At 28.3% G+C, this 17,670-nt stretch overlaps 3 protein-coding genes and 1 non-coding gene across 4 annotated transcripts; all 4 read left to right on the top strand.

Annotated features, from left to right (window-relative positions):
- Positions 1-2,110: 2,110 nt before the first annotated feature.
- LOC114183238 (probable non-specific lipid-transfer protein AKCS9) lies at positions 2,111-2,729 on the top strand. Its single transcript, XM_028070173.1, has one exon. The coding sequence runs from the start codon at positions 2,196-2,198 to the stop codon at positions 2,487-2,489; it is 294 nt and encodes a 97-aa protein (XP_027925974.1). The 5' UTR covers positions 2,111-2,195; the 3' UTR covers positions 2,490-2,729.
- Positions 2,730-3,215: 486 nt separating this feature from the next.
- Positions 3,216-3,289, top strand: TRNAV-CAC. The gene has a single exon. It is a non-coding gene; the product is annotated as a tRNA-Val (tRNA).
- A 4,631-nt stretch (positions 3,290-7,920) lies between these two features.
- Positions 7,921-10,145, top strand: LOC114185232 (putative glutamine amidotransferase GAT1_2.1). Its single transcript, XM_028072845.1, has 4 exons — positions 7,921-8,293; positions 8,443-9,173; positions 9,274-9,480; positions 9,612-10,145. Exons 1-4 carry the CDS (start codon positions 8,206-8,208, stop codon positions 9,855-9,857), a joined length of 1,272 nt encoding a protein of 423 aa, XP_027928646.1. The 5' UTR covers positions 7,921-8,205; the 3' UTR covers positions 9,858-10,145.
- A 2,982-nt stretch (positions 10,146-13,127) lies between these two features.
- LOC114185231 (putative receptor-like protein kinase At4g00960) lies at positions 13,128-16,618 on the top strand. The gene is made up of 7 exons (XM_028072844.1): positions 13,128-13,926; positions 14,670-14,849; positions 14,933-15,054; positions 15,122-15,332; positions 15,466-15,703; positions 15,795-15,948; positions 16,060-16,618. Exons 1-7 carry the CDS (start codon positions 13,194-13,196, stop codon positions 16,390-16,392), a joined length of 1,971 nt encoding a protein of 656 aa, XP_027928645.1. The 5' UTR covers positions 13,128-13,193; the 3' UTR covers positions 16,393-16,618.
- Positions 16,619-17,670: the final 1,052 nt, after the last annotated feature.

The raw sequence follows: 17,670 nt of genomic DNA, 5'->3' as shown, positions 1-17,670 counted from the left end.
GGCATGGCACACGTATTCATGTATACATTATTATGGGTTATTAAAATTGAATAGCTTAGTAGGAAGCACAGTTATCTGTAACTAATACTAACAGCAACAACTAACCGCTAACAACTTCCCTGTCTTCTTCATAAATACACATATTTATTAAACTATAACATGGACACCTATTTTATTTTGGCTAATTTAGTAAACTGGGTCTTTTGATTTATATATTTATTTTATTCCATTGAATCTATTTTATAACAGAAATATGTATTAATTAAGTCAATAAACGAGCTTATTTTTCAAGTTTTTAATTATATCGCTGCAACAGCTGAATGAATGAGAATATATTTAACTTCTGAAATATGATAATATATATTATAAGCAACAAAATGTTCACAACTTTATTAATAACTATTTTTTTTTTGGTAATTTATGTTCACTTCTTTTTAATGAGATGCCGACATTTTTCTACTCGGACGACACACTTGATATTTTATTCAAGAAACTGAAGTTAGTAAAACGACTATATGTTGGATATGTTATTATATAACCTTTTTAATAAATTCAAAATTCATTTTATACATAATATTAATTATTACTTTTATCATCAATAATTAAACTTCGGAGAAGTAAATTCAATAGCAATGCATGTTTAACTAAGAAAAATTCTTCACTAAAAAAATTCCTAGTGTGTCATCTTCAAATAAGGAATAAATGAACTAATAGAGCTATCATTTATCTTTTCTGAACAAGTTATTGTTTTTCCTCTTCGTATCGCCAGTAATTTAATAAACACATTTTTATTTGACTAGTGTCTTAAAGGTGTGGCTTTAAAAACTAAAAGAGAAGTTTCTTCTATAGTTTCTAAATATAGTATTATATTTTGAGTAATATTATAAAACGATGATAAAAATGGTGTAAAGTACATCACTTATTTTGTCACAGAGGAAAAAAAAGGTAACTCGAGTTATTATTATCAATTATAAAAAGTTACAAAATAGTTAGCGATAAAAGTTGAAAAAAAGAGTATGAAAGATTATGGATTTGACGATCTTAGTAACACTTAGAAATTATAAGGTTAATTTGGTACGTTTAGAAGAGAGAACAAAAGAATTTATAAATTCAATTTTTCCCACCAACAAAATATTAATAAGTAAAGACAAAAAAAAACATCTATTATCAATTATATTTTTTAATTTAATAATGAACACTTAATCTAATAATTAGTATCAAAGTTTGAATCATATAAAAGTACTAAATCCACTAAAACGTTTTTTAAAAGATTAAAACTATAATGGAAACATATCAAACTTTATACCAAACAATGATAATTCATTTGCCAACTTGTTTGGTTAAAAAAATAGTTCAACATTATAAAATCCAACATAGTGTGTGTGACTATATGAGTTGGTAGGCCAACCCAGCTTACCACAGATTCAATTCAAATGAGCTGGATTCTTGGTAGGTCGGGTATTAATCTGTATTAAAATTTGTAAAAGAATTTTAACTCAACTCAATCCAAACCTGTAGTGGACCGAGTTAGTCCACGGATTTTGATCTACTTTAACGATTCTAGATAATTCAACGATCAACATTTCACATCTATCTGGCATTAGCATTTTCTGTTCTTATATATATATATATATATATATATATATATATATATATATGTTTACAAATACAAAATTTCACTCTTTTTATAATGAGTTTACCCATAAAGAAAAGTTGTAATATGGTTATTTTTGACGTGAAACAATTTTTTTCCATATGAAATAAATAACCCCAAAAGAGAATTACCTAGGAAGCCCACCTCGGAATTACATTAAGTATAGAGATATCTGGGTGCGAGAATTTCATAGTACTTACGAAACACGTAGGGTCCATTGCATTGAAATTAAGGTGATGTTAGTGGTGCGATTACACAGAAACCACTAGTGAATGCCACGAAATTTTCGGTGGTGTTAATGCAAAATAATTGTAAGTAATAATATCATCCCAACGCCCCTCCCATTAATGTGGTGGGGTCATTCCCATTCACTTCCCACCGATACACTCCATCATTATTAATTGAAACCACACCCACTCTCTTTTCACTTCGCTTCTTATATATATATAACTCTTCCACTGCCACATTGTATGAGTGTGAGTGTTAGTGAGTTGAGCATTAAGAAACCAGGCTTTGTTCTCTGTGTTGTTGTTTTAGGAAGATGACGATGAAGATGAAGATGTCGGTTGTGTGTGCAGTGGTGGTTCTGGCACTGTTTCTGATCGATGTGGGACCTGTGGCTGAGGCTGTAACTTGCACCCCAACCGAATTATCGCCATGTGCTGCAGCAATCAGCAGCAGCTCTCCACCCTCAGGGGCTTGCTGTACCAAGCTGAAGGAGCAAAAGCCATGCTTATGCGGTTACATAAAAAACCCGTCCCTTAGGCAGTACGTCAATTCTCCTGGTGCCATAAAGGTCCTTAGTAGTTGCGGCGTTACCAAACCAAAATGCTAAATACATATACAAACAAATTCAATAACACAGTTTAATTTATACTGCGTATAAATTAAGCTTCAATACGTTTCTATCGTATTATATACTTTGCTGTGTCTTTGGATGTGTTGTAAGAGTTTCTAGAGCTGAATACGTACGTACGGTGTATACACATCCTGTATTCACCAGGGAATCATCATATCTATGTCTGTCTCTGTTCACACCTATAAATAAAGAGATACTCATGCTCTCTTCTCTTCTCTTCTCTCCTTCTTCATCGTTTTCGATCATCATGCACCAAAGAGAAAACTCGGATAAATAAAGCAGCAAATTCATGGTTAAGGTTTTCATATACTAAAAACAGTAAACGACAGAATGATATTTTTGTTTGTTAAATTAATTGATGCTTTGTTGATGATTTTTCTGTTCGAGCGTTCTGGAGAAGAGTGGAGTTGGAAATTAAATGTTATGTAACAGCAAATCATATTCATAACTGATCCTATAATATTTTCACAAATTACTCTTACAATATTTGATCTTTTCAGTTTTTTTTTTTAGTTATGTCTCTGGATATAAAACTGTTATAAATAATTAGGTTTTAGCAATTTTAAGTCTTCAAAAACTAATACTAGAGATATAACTTTTTTAGCTTCAACATGGGATTAAAATATCTGTTTAAAAAATTTAAACAATGATTAAAACAAAAGTTTAAAAATGTATGGGGCTATCAGACATGAACTTGAAATTGTCTGGGTGGTGTAGTTGGTTATCACATTAGTCTCACACACTAAAGGTCTCCGGTTCGAACCCGGGCTCAGACATTAGTTTTTAATTTTTTCTTTTAATAAATAAAATAAAATAATTTTTACTTGCACCATCGTAATCACTATTTTTTTTTTAATATTATCATTTTCATGCAACATTTGAAATTCATCATGAATTTTACCTTGTACTGTCATCTATTGCTGATATAAAAAAAAAAAAAAGTATTGATTATTTTTATCATTTATGTGAAATAATTTACTCTAAAGATAATCAGATAACAAACATAAACACAAATTTTCGATAGAAATCCAAACTGTGTTTTACCATTTTCTAGACTACTAACCCATCTCCCTAAATTCAACTTTTATTATTCGTTTCCTTTAGCTTTATTACATATAAATATTTGTTAACTTTACATTCTACTTTGACGTTTTTAATTATGGTGGCAATTATAAAAGCATAATAAACGTTATAGCGAGATATATAGAATGATAAAATTATGATTAAAACAGATCATGGTGGACCTATTTATAATGAAGATAATGTTAATATTAGTAGTGGTGGTAATTATATCAACGGTGAAAATAACAATAATTAGTATGACATTAATAATATTAATAGAATAATGGTAGATGATAAAAAATAAGAATGATGGTAATAATGATAAATGATAAAATAATATTAATAAAACCTATTACACTGATAATTAATAAAAATAAGAATGCTAATAATATATGATAACAAAAAAATGGAAATATTAATGAACAATGTAAAATGTGATGATTGCATAGAAATGATGATGATGATAGTGCATTTGATCATGAAAGAGACAGTTTCATCTAATTTTTCAATCAGTTTTTTCTCCTAAATAAAAAAATTACAGTCTACGAAAAAAGATAAAATAAACAAATATTTTCTCGTGGATGTAGCGTATAATTGATTATAATATATAAGATATTTATGTATGCTGAAAAATTAATAGAATGAAATTTCGTTCCACTTTCGTATAATTTGAGATTTTTCTTTCTTTTATTTATTACAATGCCTAAATGTTTCTTAATTATCTGAGAAAATATTGCGAAGTTGATTTCTTATGAGAAAAATATGTTTATAATTCCTATCTTTTTCGTCAAAACTTTGTTTGTTTTTTATAATTTCAAATTGATGAATTATGACTTTATAAAACTATACAAATTTTAGTTATTATCTCATAATGACGGTAAAAAATATCATTAAGTATAAGTACAAAGAAAATTACTAAATTTACATATTCATAAAAGATGTTAAATATATTTTTATATCCAAAATATCGTAGTTTAGTTTTCAAATTTTACAAATTATAAATATAGTTTTTTAATCTAATTATGTAAATTTTTTGTATTTATTTACATTATTTAACATGTTTAAACTTAAATATTAATCCACATCGCGTTTAGGAGATAAATTTCTTTTTGACAAAAAAAATGTTATTTTGAAAACAAAAATATCAAAATTTAAGATAAAATTGATTTCAGTTCAAATATATATATATAATCCTTAAAAATATAAAAGAAATACATTAGTTTAAAAACATAAAGATTAAAAGACATGTTTTGAAAAAAATAAAAATAGAGAAGACATAATACAAATAAATATATTTTAGCAATTTAGATCAAATTTTTATAATTTTTTATTTAAAAAAACAGTGTATTGAATATTTTTAGCAATAAACATTAAAAATAAAGAATATATGAAAATTAACTCAATTCGAAAAAGACTGGTAGGATTACATTATTCCATAAGTGTATTGATATCAAATGCCAAAATATGATAATATAAGATAAATGGAAAGAAGATTTGTATTTTATTACGGGGAGAAATAAAACAGAAAAAAAATATTTAAAAGATCGAGATAGTAGTTGAATACTTGAAAACAATCTATCATAAGGAAAGCATCAATATAAAGATTATAATCAATATAAAGATTATAGTTCAAATTTGAAAAAAAAAATGTCATATTAAACATGGGTTGTAAATATATAAAATAAGTGTTACGTGGAAGAATAATTATAGAAAATTATTATATACAGAATTTTATGTAATTTTTGTTTAAAGTCAGTAAAAAATCATTTATAGTAATATTTTCTACCCGTTGGAAAGGATAAATAAGGAAAAGTAATTATATACTTGCTATCATCAATCTCTTTATACTTTTTAAGCAATATATATATATATATATATATATATATATATATATATATATATAAAATTCATCTTTCTTATTATTTAGTTTTAGAGTTTTATTTAAATTTCTTTTTGCCTTTTTTTTTTTCCATATCTTTCATTCTATTTCAAGATAAACGATTTTCCACGCTTCATACTCTATTAATTCCTGGTCAATAGAGTTATCATTTGACACTCTTTTAGCTAAGATTTCATCTAAAATGACTTAAAGTCTTGAGTTGATTGTTTTGTTATATTCATAATTAGTTTATAATTATATTTAAAAAATTTAGTGTCCCTTACTCTGCAATCATTATTTTCTTAAAAATAATGAGTACAATTTACTTATTATGTTTTTCAGATGTCAATATTGTGTCATAAAAACATTTTAACTTGAACAATTTATGTCATGAATTTAGTTGTCTTATATATTTAGAAATACTTAGCATATTTAGATTAAAATCACGTGTAGTGTAAACGCAAAAAAAAAAATCATAAAATATTAGTCGTTTTCTAATTGAAATAATTTATATCAACTATTAAATTGTCATGAAACAAGTATGAGAAAATAATATATTTGGGTCTGTATTAAATGTTATTTTAATATATAACATTGTAATTATAACTCACGATGTTTATATTAATGGTTTTATTTCTATGAAACAAAATGTATACTAATATAAATAATTTGTAGTATGAGATATCAAATGTTAGTATGCTACTTCTATTTCTTTTATTAGACTTTCTTTTTTCTAGAGAGAAATGTCATATAGTAGTATAATGAATTAGTATATTGTGAATATTTCCGAATAAAATAGAAATAAACAATAATTAAAAATTGAGTATAACTTCTTTGTAATTAAGAAGGGTACACATCCACACATAATAATAGTAATAAATAACCAACAGTCATATTATTTTATTTAATATTTGAAACAAAGTATTAGATAAAAAAGAGTCTAGTTTCTAACTAAAGGATTTGAATAGTAGTTAAGATTACAATAAGTAAACATAAATAGATTTTTTTTATTAAAAATTAATTACAAATATTTAAACATTACCTGATATTTCTAACTCACATCACTTAATATAATCAATTTTTTAATCAGAAATTAATAAAAAATATTTAAATTTACAAATAATTTAGAAATGAATTATACTTTCTAAATATTAAGATCAGTAATGACGAGAGAAATTAACTATTACGTCAATCAATCAATAATTCATAATTTTTACTTAAAAATCATTTCAAAATATCATCTTATCCTATTTTGAGCATCTAAATTTATTATTCGATACTATGATTGTCAACAATTACAGTCTTTAATTATGCTATTAATTACTAATTGGATGAAGTTATTGCGTAGGCAGTGACGAAGCAAGTTGTATCGTATCCCCAGTTGCACTTCTAATTGCTAACGTACGCATCACGGTCAACATTGTTACGCTGTGAACTTAAAACATCACTCAAATGGCATATAATTATGAATAAATCAAAGACTACAAAGAGCATTTTATTCCAATTAATGTACCCAAACTTGATAAGTTCTACAAATTCTCATCTATCTCTCCATAATATTAATATTAATATTAATAATCACCTCATGCTATTTATATATAACTTATAACCCCAATTTAATGTGTTGACCCACCAAAGTGCCACGTTCCTCTTCTTTTACTAAAATAGTAGCCAAGTGTCTTGCATGTTATGCCCCTCAACTTCTTTATTTTACCATGATATTAATATTAATATTAATAACTTTATCCTTCATACTTTAATAATTTAAGGTGTATCCTTCTTGTTATCCCCTTTGAAGGATCATAAGTATATTTGCAAAGATAATTTGACCTAGTGTATCTGCAAAAACAATTTCATGTTTTAAGGAATATTATCAATAAGGTAATAAATATGAATAATGTACATATATATAATATTTTAACGGGTATTCTATCTTAATGGGACTTAAATTAGTTGTCTAACTTCTCCTATTTCCTAATTAATGTTTGATTTGATAATTAGGATGTAAAATATATAAATTACACAATTGATCCAAGATGATATTATTTTTTGTTGGTCCACATTATCTTGAGTACCGAATAATATACACTTTTATTGATAATATGAAAGAAAATTTTCTTATATCTATAGTAATATCTATTTAGGCACCATCTGTACAAGATTACAAATAATATTTTTATATAACGTACAGATAATATAAGGGTTAAAAAAATAAGAAATCATTAAGCAGAGTATGATATATTATTTTATTCTACCATATCAATCCATAACCATTTATCAGCTAATAAAAATATCATTTAAAATAATATATTCTAACCTATTATATGCACAGCCTCCAAATTTAAGTCAACGGTCAACAGATAGAATTTTTATTTAAAAAAAAACGTGTGTAAAACCTAATTGGTGGCGAGCGACCTATTTATAAGACATGAAAAGAACAAAACGAAATCGAAAGCTGTTAAAACGTCGATCATACGCGGAGGCACGAAAAAGTTTGCTTGTTTTTCTGCGCTCTAACGTTGTTTCTCTCAGTATATATCTCTTGCAGCAGGCCCTGTCAGCTATATCTCACGAAATCCACGGTTTCATCAACGCTCATTAATTATCAATTTCAATCCCTAATCCTAATCCTCATCCTTATCCATTCTCATTCTCTATACCATCGTTTATAAATATTCTGCCCAAAAAAGTCTCACCTTTTCGTACAGAATATACGCATCGTAGCCCTTATCAAATCTCCATCTCACACCAATGTCCACCGATCTCTCCGTCATTCTCCCTCGTGTTCTCATTGTCTCTAGACGAAGCGTTCGCAAGAACAAGTTCGTCGATTTCGTCGGTATGTTATATGTTTCCTCCTTTTTCTTTAATTTTCAATTAAATCTACTACTTCAGTGCAATTCCTTAATTATTTTTCAATCACAAGGAAATTAACGTAACCCTTTTTGATAAAACGTGTTCTTATATGATTTTTTTTTTCTTTTTCAGGTGAATATCACCTGGATCTTATAGTAGGGTATGGCGCTGTGCCCGTGATTGTTCCTCGTGTTTCTGGGGTGCACATGTTGTTGGATAGCTTTGAGCCAATCCATGGCGTGCTTCTGTGCGAAGGGGAAGACATTGATCCCTCTTGGTACGAAGAAGATACCTCGGGTCTTTCACAAGAGGAATTGGACGAGATTAGAAGGCTCCATGTGAGTGACACTGCCATTGATAAAGAAAAAGACTCGATTGAGTTGAGCCTCGCGAAGCTATGCCTGGAGAGGAACATTCCCTATTTGGGAATCTGCAGGGGCTCACAGATTCTTAATGTAGCATGTGGGGGTACCCTTTACCAGGACATAGGGAAAGAGCTTTCAGTGAAGTGTGCCGAGAATAAAAGGGTGACGCACATAAACTATGACAATTATGATGGGCATAGACACGATGTGGAAGTGGTTGAGAACACCCCTCTGCATCACTGGTTTAAGGATTCTTTGGAAGATGGAAAAATGGATATTTGGGTTAACAGCTATCACCATCAAGGGGTGAAGAGATTGGCACAGCGTTTTGTTCCAATGGCTTTTGCACCTGATGGTTTGATTGAAGGGTTTTATGACCCTGATGCTTATAATCCAGAAGAGGGTAAGTTCATTATGGGATTGCAATTTCACCCTGAGCGTATGAGGAAGCCTGATTCGGAGGAGTTTGATTACCCAGGATGTCCTTTTGCTTATAAGGTTTGAAAATATATCAATTTTTTTTGGGATATCTGTTTAATTTCATTGGTCCATATTGGTTACAGTTGAGTTAAGATTTGCAATTTCATTGAAAGTGCAGGAATTTGTAAAGGCCGTTGTTGCTTATCAGAAGAAGTTGAACAACTTAACAACAGTGCAAAAGCCTGTTAAGCTTAACAAGGAAATGGAAAACAAAAGGAAGATTATAGTGCGTAGTTTCTCACATGCCAAAAACCTCTACAACGCTGGTCGTGGAACCACTTCCCCCAGAGACTCCGAACTTGAAATTGGAGCAGAGTTTCTTGAGGTATTACAAAGTACCTATTATATGCATACATTTTGTTTTCCTCTGTTATTCGTGAATCATGTTTGTCTGTGTAAGGAATGTGAAAGTTATCAGTTTTTGTTGTGTGTATTGATTGATGATAAATTTTGCAGTCGAACACGGCCTTGAGTGTGCAGCAAGAAAACAGATTAAAGCAAATGGGTGCAACGGTTAGGAATGCAAGATCATACAAAGAGAGAGTGAAGCTGAATGAGGAAAGGGAGAAGATGGCAAGAGGTGTGATGAGGAAAATGTCAGTGGAACAGTTGTCAGAGCTTTTGTCTTTCTATCACACAATGGGACAAATTTGTTCAGAAGTGTTGGACTTAAAGATACATGGCCTTGTCACTCCTCAATGAGTTTCACTTCAGGAATTTGTTCCTTTTCGTTAATTGATCATGCAACTCAACCAACTTTTGTTTCTTTCTATGTTGCCTGTCAAGTTCGATGATGTGGTCCTTTAAATCCAATGATTGTTATGGGAAATTGAGGCTTGTCTTTTTATTCCTTTGTTTGATTCTGATGTTAAATTCTTGTATTTTGGATGATACGTCAAATGTCAATCACTTCTGTAAAGCCACTACTAGCTTTGGGGAAAATTTCAAGAGCAGGATTGAGGAAATAAAAGTTCATTCTTTATATAAAAACCTACTATTCTGTATCTCCTTTTAAGAAAATTATAAGCTACTATTCTGTATCTCTTTTTAAGAAAATTATATTTTAACTAGGATTTTTTACAAAGTTTAGAGAATGTATATGTGATTTGATGTGGTGTAATTAAAAAAAAAAGTTTGGTGTGATTTGAAAAGAAAAGTTTGTTAAAATTTATCAAGAAAAACTCTCTGAAACTATGGTTCTCCCTTCTTTTAATTTCAACTTCTGATATATATATATATATATATATATATATATATATATATATATATATATATATATATATATATATATATATATATATATATATCCTAAGAATATAGATTAGTGGTTATCGTCTCATTTATTTTTTGAAATTACAATCTTTTCAAATTAATTTTAGTTTCAAAGGATGAAGTTGAACCCTCCGCTTTATATAAATTTATTTTAATAAAGTTTTGAGGTGAAATGATATATTAAAAATTGTATTAATTTTTTATATGTGAATTGAACTCACATTTTCACATTTTATTACTGTTGAATTTTTTAGATGATTTTTTATTAAAAAATGTATCAATAATATCAAAATTAGTAAAATATAATACAAATAAAGAGGACTCGTAACTTAAAATATTCGTGTCCGATAAATATTCACGTAAAGGAACATAAAAAGATTATTTAGATAAAAAATTGTTAGAATAGAAGTTACTTCTCATTGATTTTGTGTCTTCGTTAGAAAAGTAACATAACTACTTTATCAATACTCTTTTTATTTCGGGGTTGAATTCGCGTGATCTCGTGTCGAGAACATTTGTTTCTTTGCCGAGGATATGAAAATAGAGACAAGGATTTTCTCTCTTAATTTTCCTTTAACTGTGAATAAATTGGATATTCATATTCTGAAGTCGTAACAAAATATTTAAAATTCCATAAAACTCAACTCATGCACCTTTTTTTTTGTCTGAAATGCTTTTAAGATGAAAGTTAACAAAATAAAATACCTTTTATAAATATTTTATTAGTTTTTCATTGATTTCTTTAAAATACACTTTTAGATAAACCAAATCAATCTAATTGATAGCTTTAGAGAGATGATTTACTAAATTTAAAACAAAATTAAAATAAATAAATCAACAATGCATGGAATTTTTCTCTCAGGTCTTCAATAATTCAAACCCTTCAAATACAAATAAGTAATAGTTAAAAAGTATTACGCCGTTTGGTTCAAAAAGTTTAAACAATTCGCCATTCAAATGTTACAAATAGAAAACAGAACACAATTTATATAATGTGGTCTAAATTATATCATTTAATAATTTAAGATCGTCATTAAAAAAAACTAATTAACCATTAAAAAATAATTGATACACAAACATTAAAATGTCAAATTACTTATATATTTTTGTGTTTAAATTAGTAAAATAAACTAACCCTATTGAAACTCATTTAAAAATGTGATTAAGTGGACGGAATTGACTTTAGTTCAATTATAAAGTTTTTGAGTTTTTTTTTATTCGAATAAAACCTGTAATGATGAATCTTTGACAACTCAAACCCTAATCCTTCTCCTGCTTAAGTCACTTTGTGTAACTCACAATATATATTACAATGTTACCGTGAAATGTTAATTTATTTTTTTATAGATACATTATTACATTATATTATTATTAATACTTTATAATAATTTTTTACTTCTATTTAAAAGTTTATAAAATCCTTAATAATATTTGTCTCTAAAATTGTTACGTGAATAGTTAATTTTATATTATCTCCTCACATTTTACAAAATGTAAGCCTTAAACTTACCTTTTCAGGTTGAAAAAAATGCCTAAGCCATAAAGTTGGTGAGCACAAGCATTTTCGGAATTACCTGCAGAGCACCTGTTTTATTATTATTATTATTATTATTATTATTATTATTATTATTATTATTATTTGGTAGAAAAAGAGACGTTGCGTGTGCATGAACTAGTCGCAAAATTAATTTGACTATAACGGGATACCAAAGACATTATTTATGTTTATTAATGGTATCAAGTATAAAATTTTATTTAATTTTTAATCTGTAAATAATTTAATTGAAATTGATTTTTCAACAAATAAAAGTGCATCGAAAATTAAAACTTATCACGCCTAACATGTTTTTAATTTTCATCCAACCTGTAGGTGAGATTTTTAGTTTCTAGCATGCAATTAAAGGGCCTTATTTACATTTTGCATATAAAAAAAATACAAATTACTTAAAATAGTTTTAGCTCGTACCTGAATTATGGATCACCGTGTTTAACTATACGCTATGTAAAAAAAAAAATCGTTCGACTACAAACGAAACTTTTCGGTTCAATTTAAAATAAATACAAAATTATAAATAATTCTAAATTTAAAAGTGAATCAAATATTTAATTACACAATCTAACAATTTGATATACAAATGTGTAATATATATATATATATATATATATATATTAATAAAAAATATCATTTAACCTTTTTTAAAATTTATATATTTTATTTTTAATTTAAAATGAGTTAAGCCAAAATTGATGTTTGTAATTAAAGTATTAATTTTTTGAGGGACTGTGGAGTAGGGTATGATGTATCTCTGGTTTTGTTAGGAATTCGAATATCAGTCACGTCGAATAATAATGAAAAAGTATAGTATTATATAAAGATAAAAATTTATAAATTCATTATCTTAAAAGTTTTAAAGTTTTACATCGAAAATGACAAATTTAAATCCAGCGACAGAGGAAGAGAGTGAATTTTGACGTTAAGTTTTGGCAAAAGACCCAGAAGCTACACATACAATTTCTCACTGGACATCACATTCAAACAACTGTGTATGTCGATTATGATTTCGTCACGTTGACCCATTAGCTTCCACAACTTTTTTCAAAAATTCAAACTTTCACTTTAGCTGGGGCTTCCTAGAAACAGCAGTGTTAGAAATTTAACATGCATTGAAAGTGAAATGCCCACTGGTTAGAGACTTCCCAATATAACATAACTCAATCCTGGTCTTCCTTTTGCTCTCCTTCCATGCACCTTCTCCTCCTCCAACAATGAAACCTAAGCCTTGTTTCATCTTCCTTCTGTTGCTCATCTCAACCAATGTTCCAACCTATCTTTGTGAGGACGATGCTCAATACAGCAACTGTAGTAACGCTTTTACATGCGGAAATACGAATCTGGATCTCAGGTACCCCTTCTTCGGAGAAAACAGAGATAGTTATTGCGGTGAAGAGAGGCTCGCATGCGAAAGGGGAGTCCCCAAGATAACCCTCAACGATGCCAAGTACCGTATTCTGGATTGGCATAATACAACACAGACAGTAACAATTGCCAGAGATGATTATTGGGATGGTATCTGTGTGAGTGAGTACAAGAACAACACCTTTGATAACACTCACTTTCGATATGATCATCAATATAATGATCTTGCCAACCTCACGCTCTTTTATTGCCCTTCCAATTCACCCCCCTCTATATCGACGAATCCACTTGGTCCTCTTATTTGTGGTGCTGCTGATAGATATGTCTACTACACTTCCCAGTCTGAACTTTCCTACACGGGGAGTTGCACGGTTGTGGTGATTCCGATATTTGAAACCAACGCTTCACTTGTGATTGACAACAAAATAAGTGAAGCGTTACAGAATGGTTTTGAGTTGAATTGGGTGGGAAATTACGATGACTGCAACAAATGCAGTGATTCTGGTGGTGAGTGTGGGGTTGATGGAGATGGAGGATTCCAATGTTTCTGCAAGGATGGACCCCATTCTGCTACATGCCCAGGTATGTATGTATTTCCATTTCTAGTTTAGTTCGTAAAAAAATAGCTTGCATGGCTTCTTCTGATTGAAGAAGCGTGTTACCTATATGTTTTTTCTTTTCTCTTGTTAAGATAGGGTTGAAAGGGAGCAAGGTCTATGCTGTAAATCATCATTCTTTGCTTTTTCAGTGACTTCCTCAACCATTACTTCATCAACTTCTTACACTTCACTCATTTTCTTCTTAAAGGTGTCATCATATATGTTATTTCACAGTACCATTGAGACTTCAAAAAAGAGAAAAACAAATATAATAAATATTAATAAAATATTTGTAATAAAATGGTGCCCGTATACTTTTTCCACTCTTTAAAATATGTGTTGCCTTCTTTGACTACACTTATCGCTTATCTTCCTTCTCAAACGGTTGGTTTAAATAGTTAATGTATTATTTGGGAAACCCGTCAATAGCAACTTAATTATATTTTTAGATGTAATTTATGTTTAAAGTCCATTTATTTCTTCACTGTTTTTATATTGAGAGAGAAAAGAGACGAGAGACAGAGATATTTATTTATTATTATTCATAAAAATATTTCATAAAAAAATTGATAATAATTTTTTACAAATTATTATTCATAACAAAATTTTTAAATATTTTTTAAGAAAATATTTTCAAAATAAAATCGTATAAAAATGTATTTTTTTTATTAGTTTTATAATTAATATATTATAACTTGTCATGATTTATTGACTGTTATCTTGCAGGAAAAGGAAAAGTATCATTGCGAAAATGGATCTTGATTGTTGTATCTACAACTGTTTCTATGACATTCATCTTTTTGTGCTACTATCTCATAAAAAGAAAACCAAAAAAGATCTTTTTGTGCTCCTATCTGATAAAGAGAAAATCGAAAAAGAGCATTAAGAGTCTTCTAAGAGAAAATTGTAAGTATTATATGTAGTTTTTAGGTTTCAAGATGTTTAACAACTTAACCCGTTTACAATTCAATAACGTTTGTGTCAACCAGTTGGTAATGAAAGTGTTACTTTAGAGCCCCTACAATTCAACTTGGCTACACTTAAGGCAGCAACCAACAACTTTTCAGATGAGAATAGGATTGGCAAAGGAGGATTTGGAGAAGTTTATAAGGTGAAAAAATGTTGTATAATCACTTTCTAGTTTTTATTTTACTTATAAGTAGTAATTTAATTTCCAGGGAATTCTTCTTGATGGACAACACATAGCAGTAAAAAGGCTCTCAAAAAATTCCTCTCAAGGTGCAAAGGAGTTTAAAAACGAAGTTTCGGTGATAGCTAAACTTCAACATAGAAATCTTGTGACATTCGTTGGTTTTTGTCTCGAAGAGCAAAATAAGATTCTTATATATGAATATGTACCGAACAAGAGTCTTGACTACTTTTTATTTGGTATGATTTTCGTCAACCTTAAACTATTAATATATATATATATATATATATATATATATATATATATATTTGTGTTTTCTCTAACTACAAAATATATTTCAATCTTATATTTTTCTTTGAATTTAACATGTAGATTCTCGGCGATCAAAATTGTTAAGTTGGATGGAACGATATGATATTATTAGAGGGATTGCTCGAGGAATTTTTTATTTACATGAGCTTTCTCGGTTCAAAGTTATACATCGCGATCTCAAACCAAGTAATGTTTTATTAGATGAAAATATGGTTCCAAAAATTTCAGATTTTGGACTAGCTAGAATTGTTGAAATAAATCAAGACCAAGTCGGTACTAATAGAATTGTTGGGACATTGTAAGTGAAAATATTTTTTTCTGATTAATCTATTTGTTACCTTCTTACTCTTAGAGTATGTTTTGTTCTAATTAATCATTTTTTTTTACAGTGGATATATGCCTCCAGAATATGCAATGCTTGGACAATTTTCAGAAAAATCAGATGTTTTTAGTTTTGGAGTCATGGTTTTAGAGATTATTACTGGGAAAAAGAATTTGAGTTCTCACGAACCACATCTTGTTGCTAAAGGCCTCTTAAGTTATGTGAGTATAATAATTCAATCAATTATTCATTTACAATTAAATTATATATATATATTTCAATGTTCATTAATAGTTATGTCATTGGATTTTTCATTTGACAAAATTTTATAGGTATGGAGGCAATGGAGAGATCAAACATGGTTAGACATATTAGATCCTAATATTAAAGAAACTTATTCAGAAATTGAAGTTACTAAATGTATTCAAATTGGTTTGTTATGCGTTCAACAAAATCCTGAAATTAGACCTACAATGACCAATGTTCTATCATACCTTAGTAGTTATTTCAATGATTTACCAAGTCCACAAGAACCAGCATTTTTCTTAAATGAAAGGACGAATCCTGCAACATTTGCTCGGGAATCAAATATTAATCAACCTATCAACAACTCCACTCCATTGTCTATTAATAAAATTTCTGTAAGTGAATTTTTACCTCGATAGTAATTTATTTTTCTTTGGTATTTTTGTTTAGCAATTGATTACTGGTCATGTATGCAAGTTTTTGTTATTTTACTTTGGAGAATATTAAAAGAAATATTCTTCCACGATTTGAAGAATATGATGTAATGAAATATTAACATCTATTGATAATGGATGTAATTTATATCATCTGTGATGAATTAATATAAACTTTTATTATGCTTTATTTAATATATTGGTTTTGAGACATGATAAGGAAATTAAGATTTCTTTCTCCCCTTTTACTTAGTAATTCATAATATGTGATGACAAATTATTGATGGATTTTAGGGTACTAGGGTAGGTGTTTTGTCAAAAGTTCATAATTACGTCATAACATGACTTTATTTGGTATTAAAACATATTTTGATTTTAGTTATTTTAAAACTATGGTAAACGTGGGCACTATCATATATGTATTTACGTATTTTTTAAATATATATGATATTATATTAGTAAGTGATGATAATGTAATGTTATTAAGTTAATATATAAATAAAATTATATTTATTAAAAATAAAGTGAAATATATCAGAAAATATGAGAGAATAACTATTGATAAACAGAAAAAAAAGAAAGAAGCAGATATAGACAATGTCATACAAAATTTGTAAAAGTAACAGTTAATTTTCAAAAATTTAATAAATAATTAATTTCAAAGGATAAAATTAGTACTTTAAAATGTAGACAAAAAAAAATTTCTTTATATATTATTGTAAATACTCAACATACATTTCTTTTCTTGTATAATGATTTTAATTGAGCATTAATAAAATGGTTAATAAACTAATTTTAAAAAACAATGTAAAAGTTGTAAAAATTATACTCAAATAATACGGCCGTGTGTAACAGGACACATTAATTATCCTGAACTTTTGTTAATACAGTAGTAAATAACACTGCGCCGGAAACACTTAAAGAATTAACATTATTTTTAACTTAAAATCTAAAAATAATATTTTTTCTTAAATGATATTCAACTATTTGTCGATGAAAGTTATAATTCATAAAAAGTAAAGCTAATAATAATGATATTTTATCTCGCCTTATAGGCTTCGGTTATGGCGGAATCGAAGCCTATAAGAAAGCGGTGACAATTTTACAATTTTAGCAACCTATATTGCTTCGGTTCTACAAACAATCGGTGCCGTAAGCAGCTTTAGGCCTCGGTTCCTTAAGAACCGAAGCCTATTAGGCAGCTCAGAAATGAAAATTTTAAAATTGGCGCCAGCGAGAACACATTTAGTCTCGGTTGCTTTT

This window comes from Vigna unguiculata, chromosome 5 (genome assembly GCF_004118075.2).
Source record: "Vigna unguiculata cultivar IT97K-499-35 chromosome 5, ASM411807v1, whole genome shotgun sequence".
Taxonomy (NCBI): Eukaryota; Viridiplantae; Streptophyta; class Magnoliopsida; order Fabales; family Fabaceae; genus Vigna; species Vigna unguiculata.
The sequence above is the reverse complement of the archived record's forward strand: the minus strand, read 5'-3'. Positions and strand labels throughout refer to the sequence as shown.

Bases quoted from the DNA above. Each gene is read 5' to 3' on its own strand.
- LOC114183238 (XM_028070173.1), top strand. From the start codon at position 2,196: ATGACGATGAAGATGAAGATGTCGGTTGTGTGTGCAGTGGTGGTTCTG.
- LOC114185232 (XM_028072845.1), top strand. From the start codon at position 8,206: ATGTCCACCGATCTCTCCGTCATTCTCCCTCGTGTTCTCATTGTCTCT. The intron at 9,174-9,273 runs GTTTGAAAATAT...TTGAAAGTGCAG, and splicing joins GATGTCCTTTTGCTTATAAG to GAATTTGTAAAGGCCGTTGT. The intron at 9,481-9,611 runs GTATTACAAAGT...TAAATTTTGCAG, and splicing joins TTGGAGCAGAGTTTCTTGAG to TCGAACACGGCCTTGAGTGT.
- LOC114185231 (XM_028072844.1), top strand. From the start codon at position 13,194: ATGAAACCTAAGCCTTGTTTCATCTTCCTTCTGTTGCTCATCTCAACC. The intron at 15,055-15,121 runs GTGAAAAAATGT...TTTAATTTCCAG, and splicing joins GATTTGGAGAAGTTTATAAG to GGAATTCTTCTTGATGGACA. The intron at 15,949-16,059 runs GTGAGTATAATA...AAAATTTTATAG, and splicing joins CTAAAGGCCTCTTAAGTTAT to GTATGGAGGCAATGGAGAGA.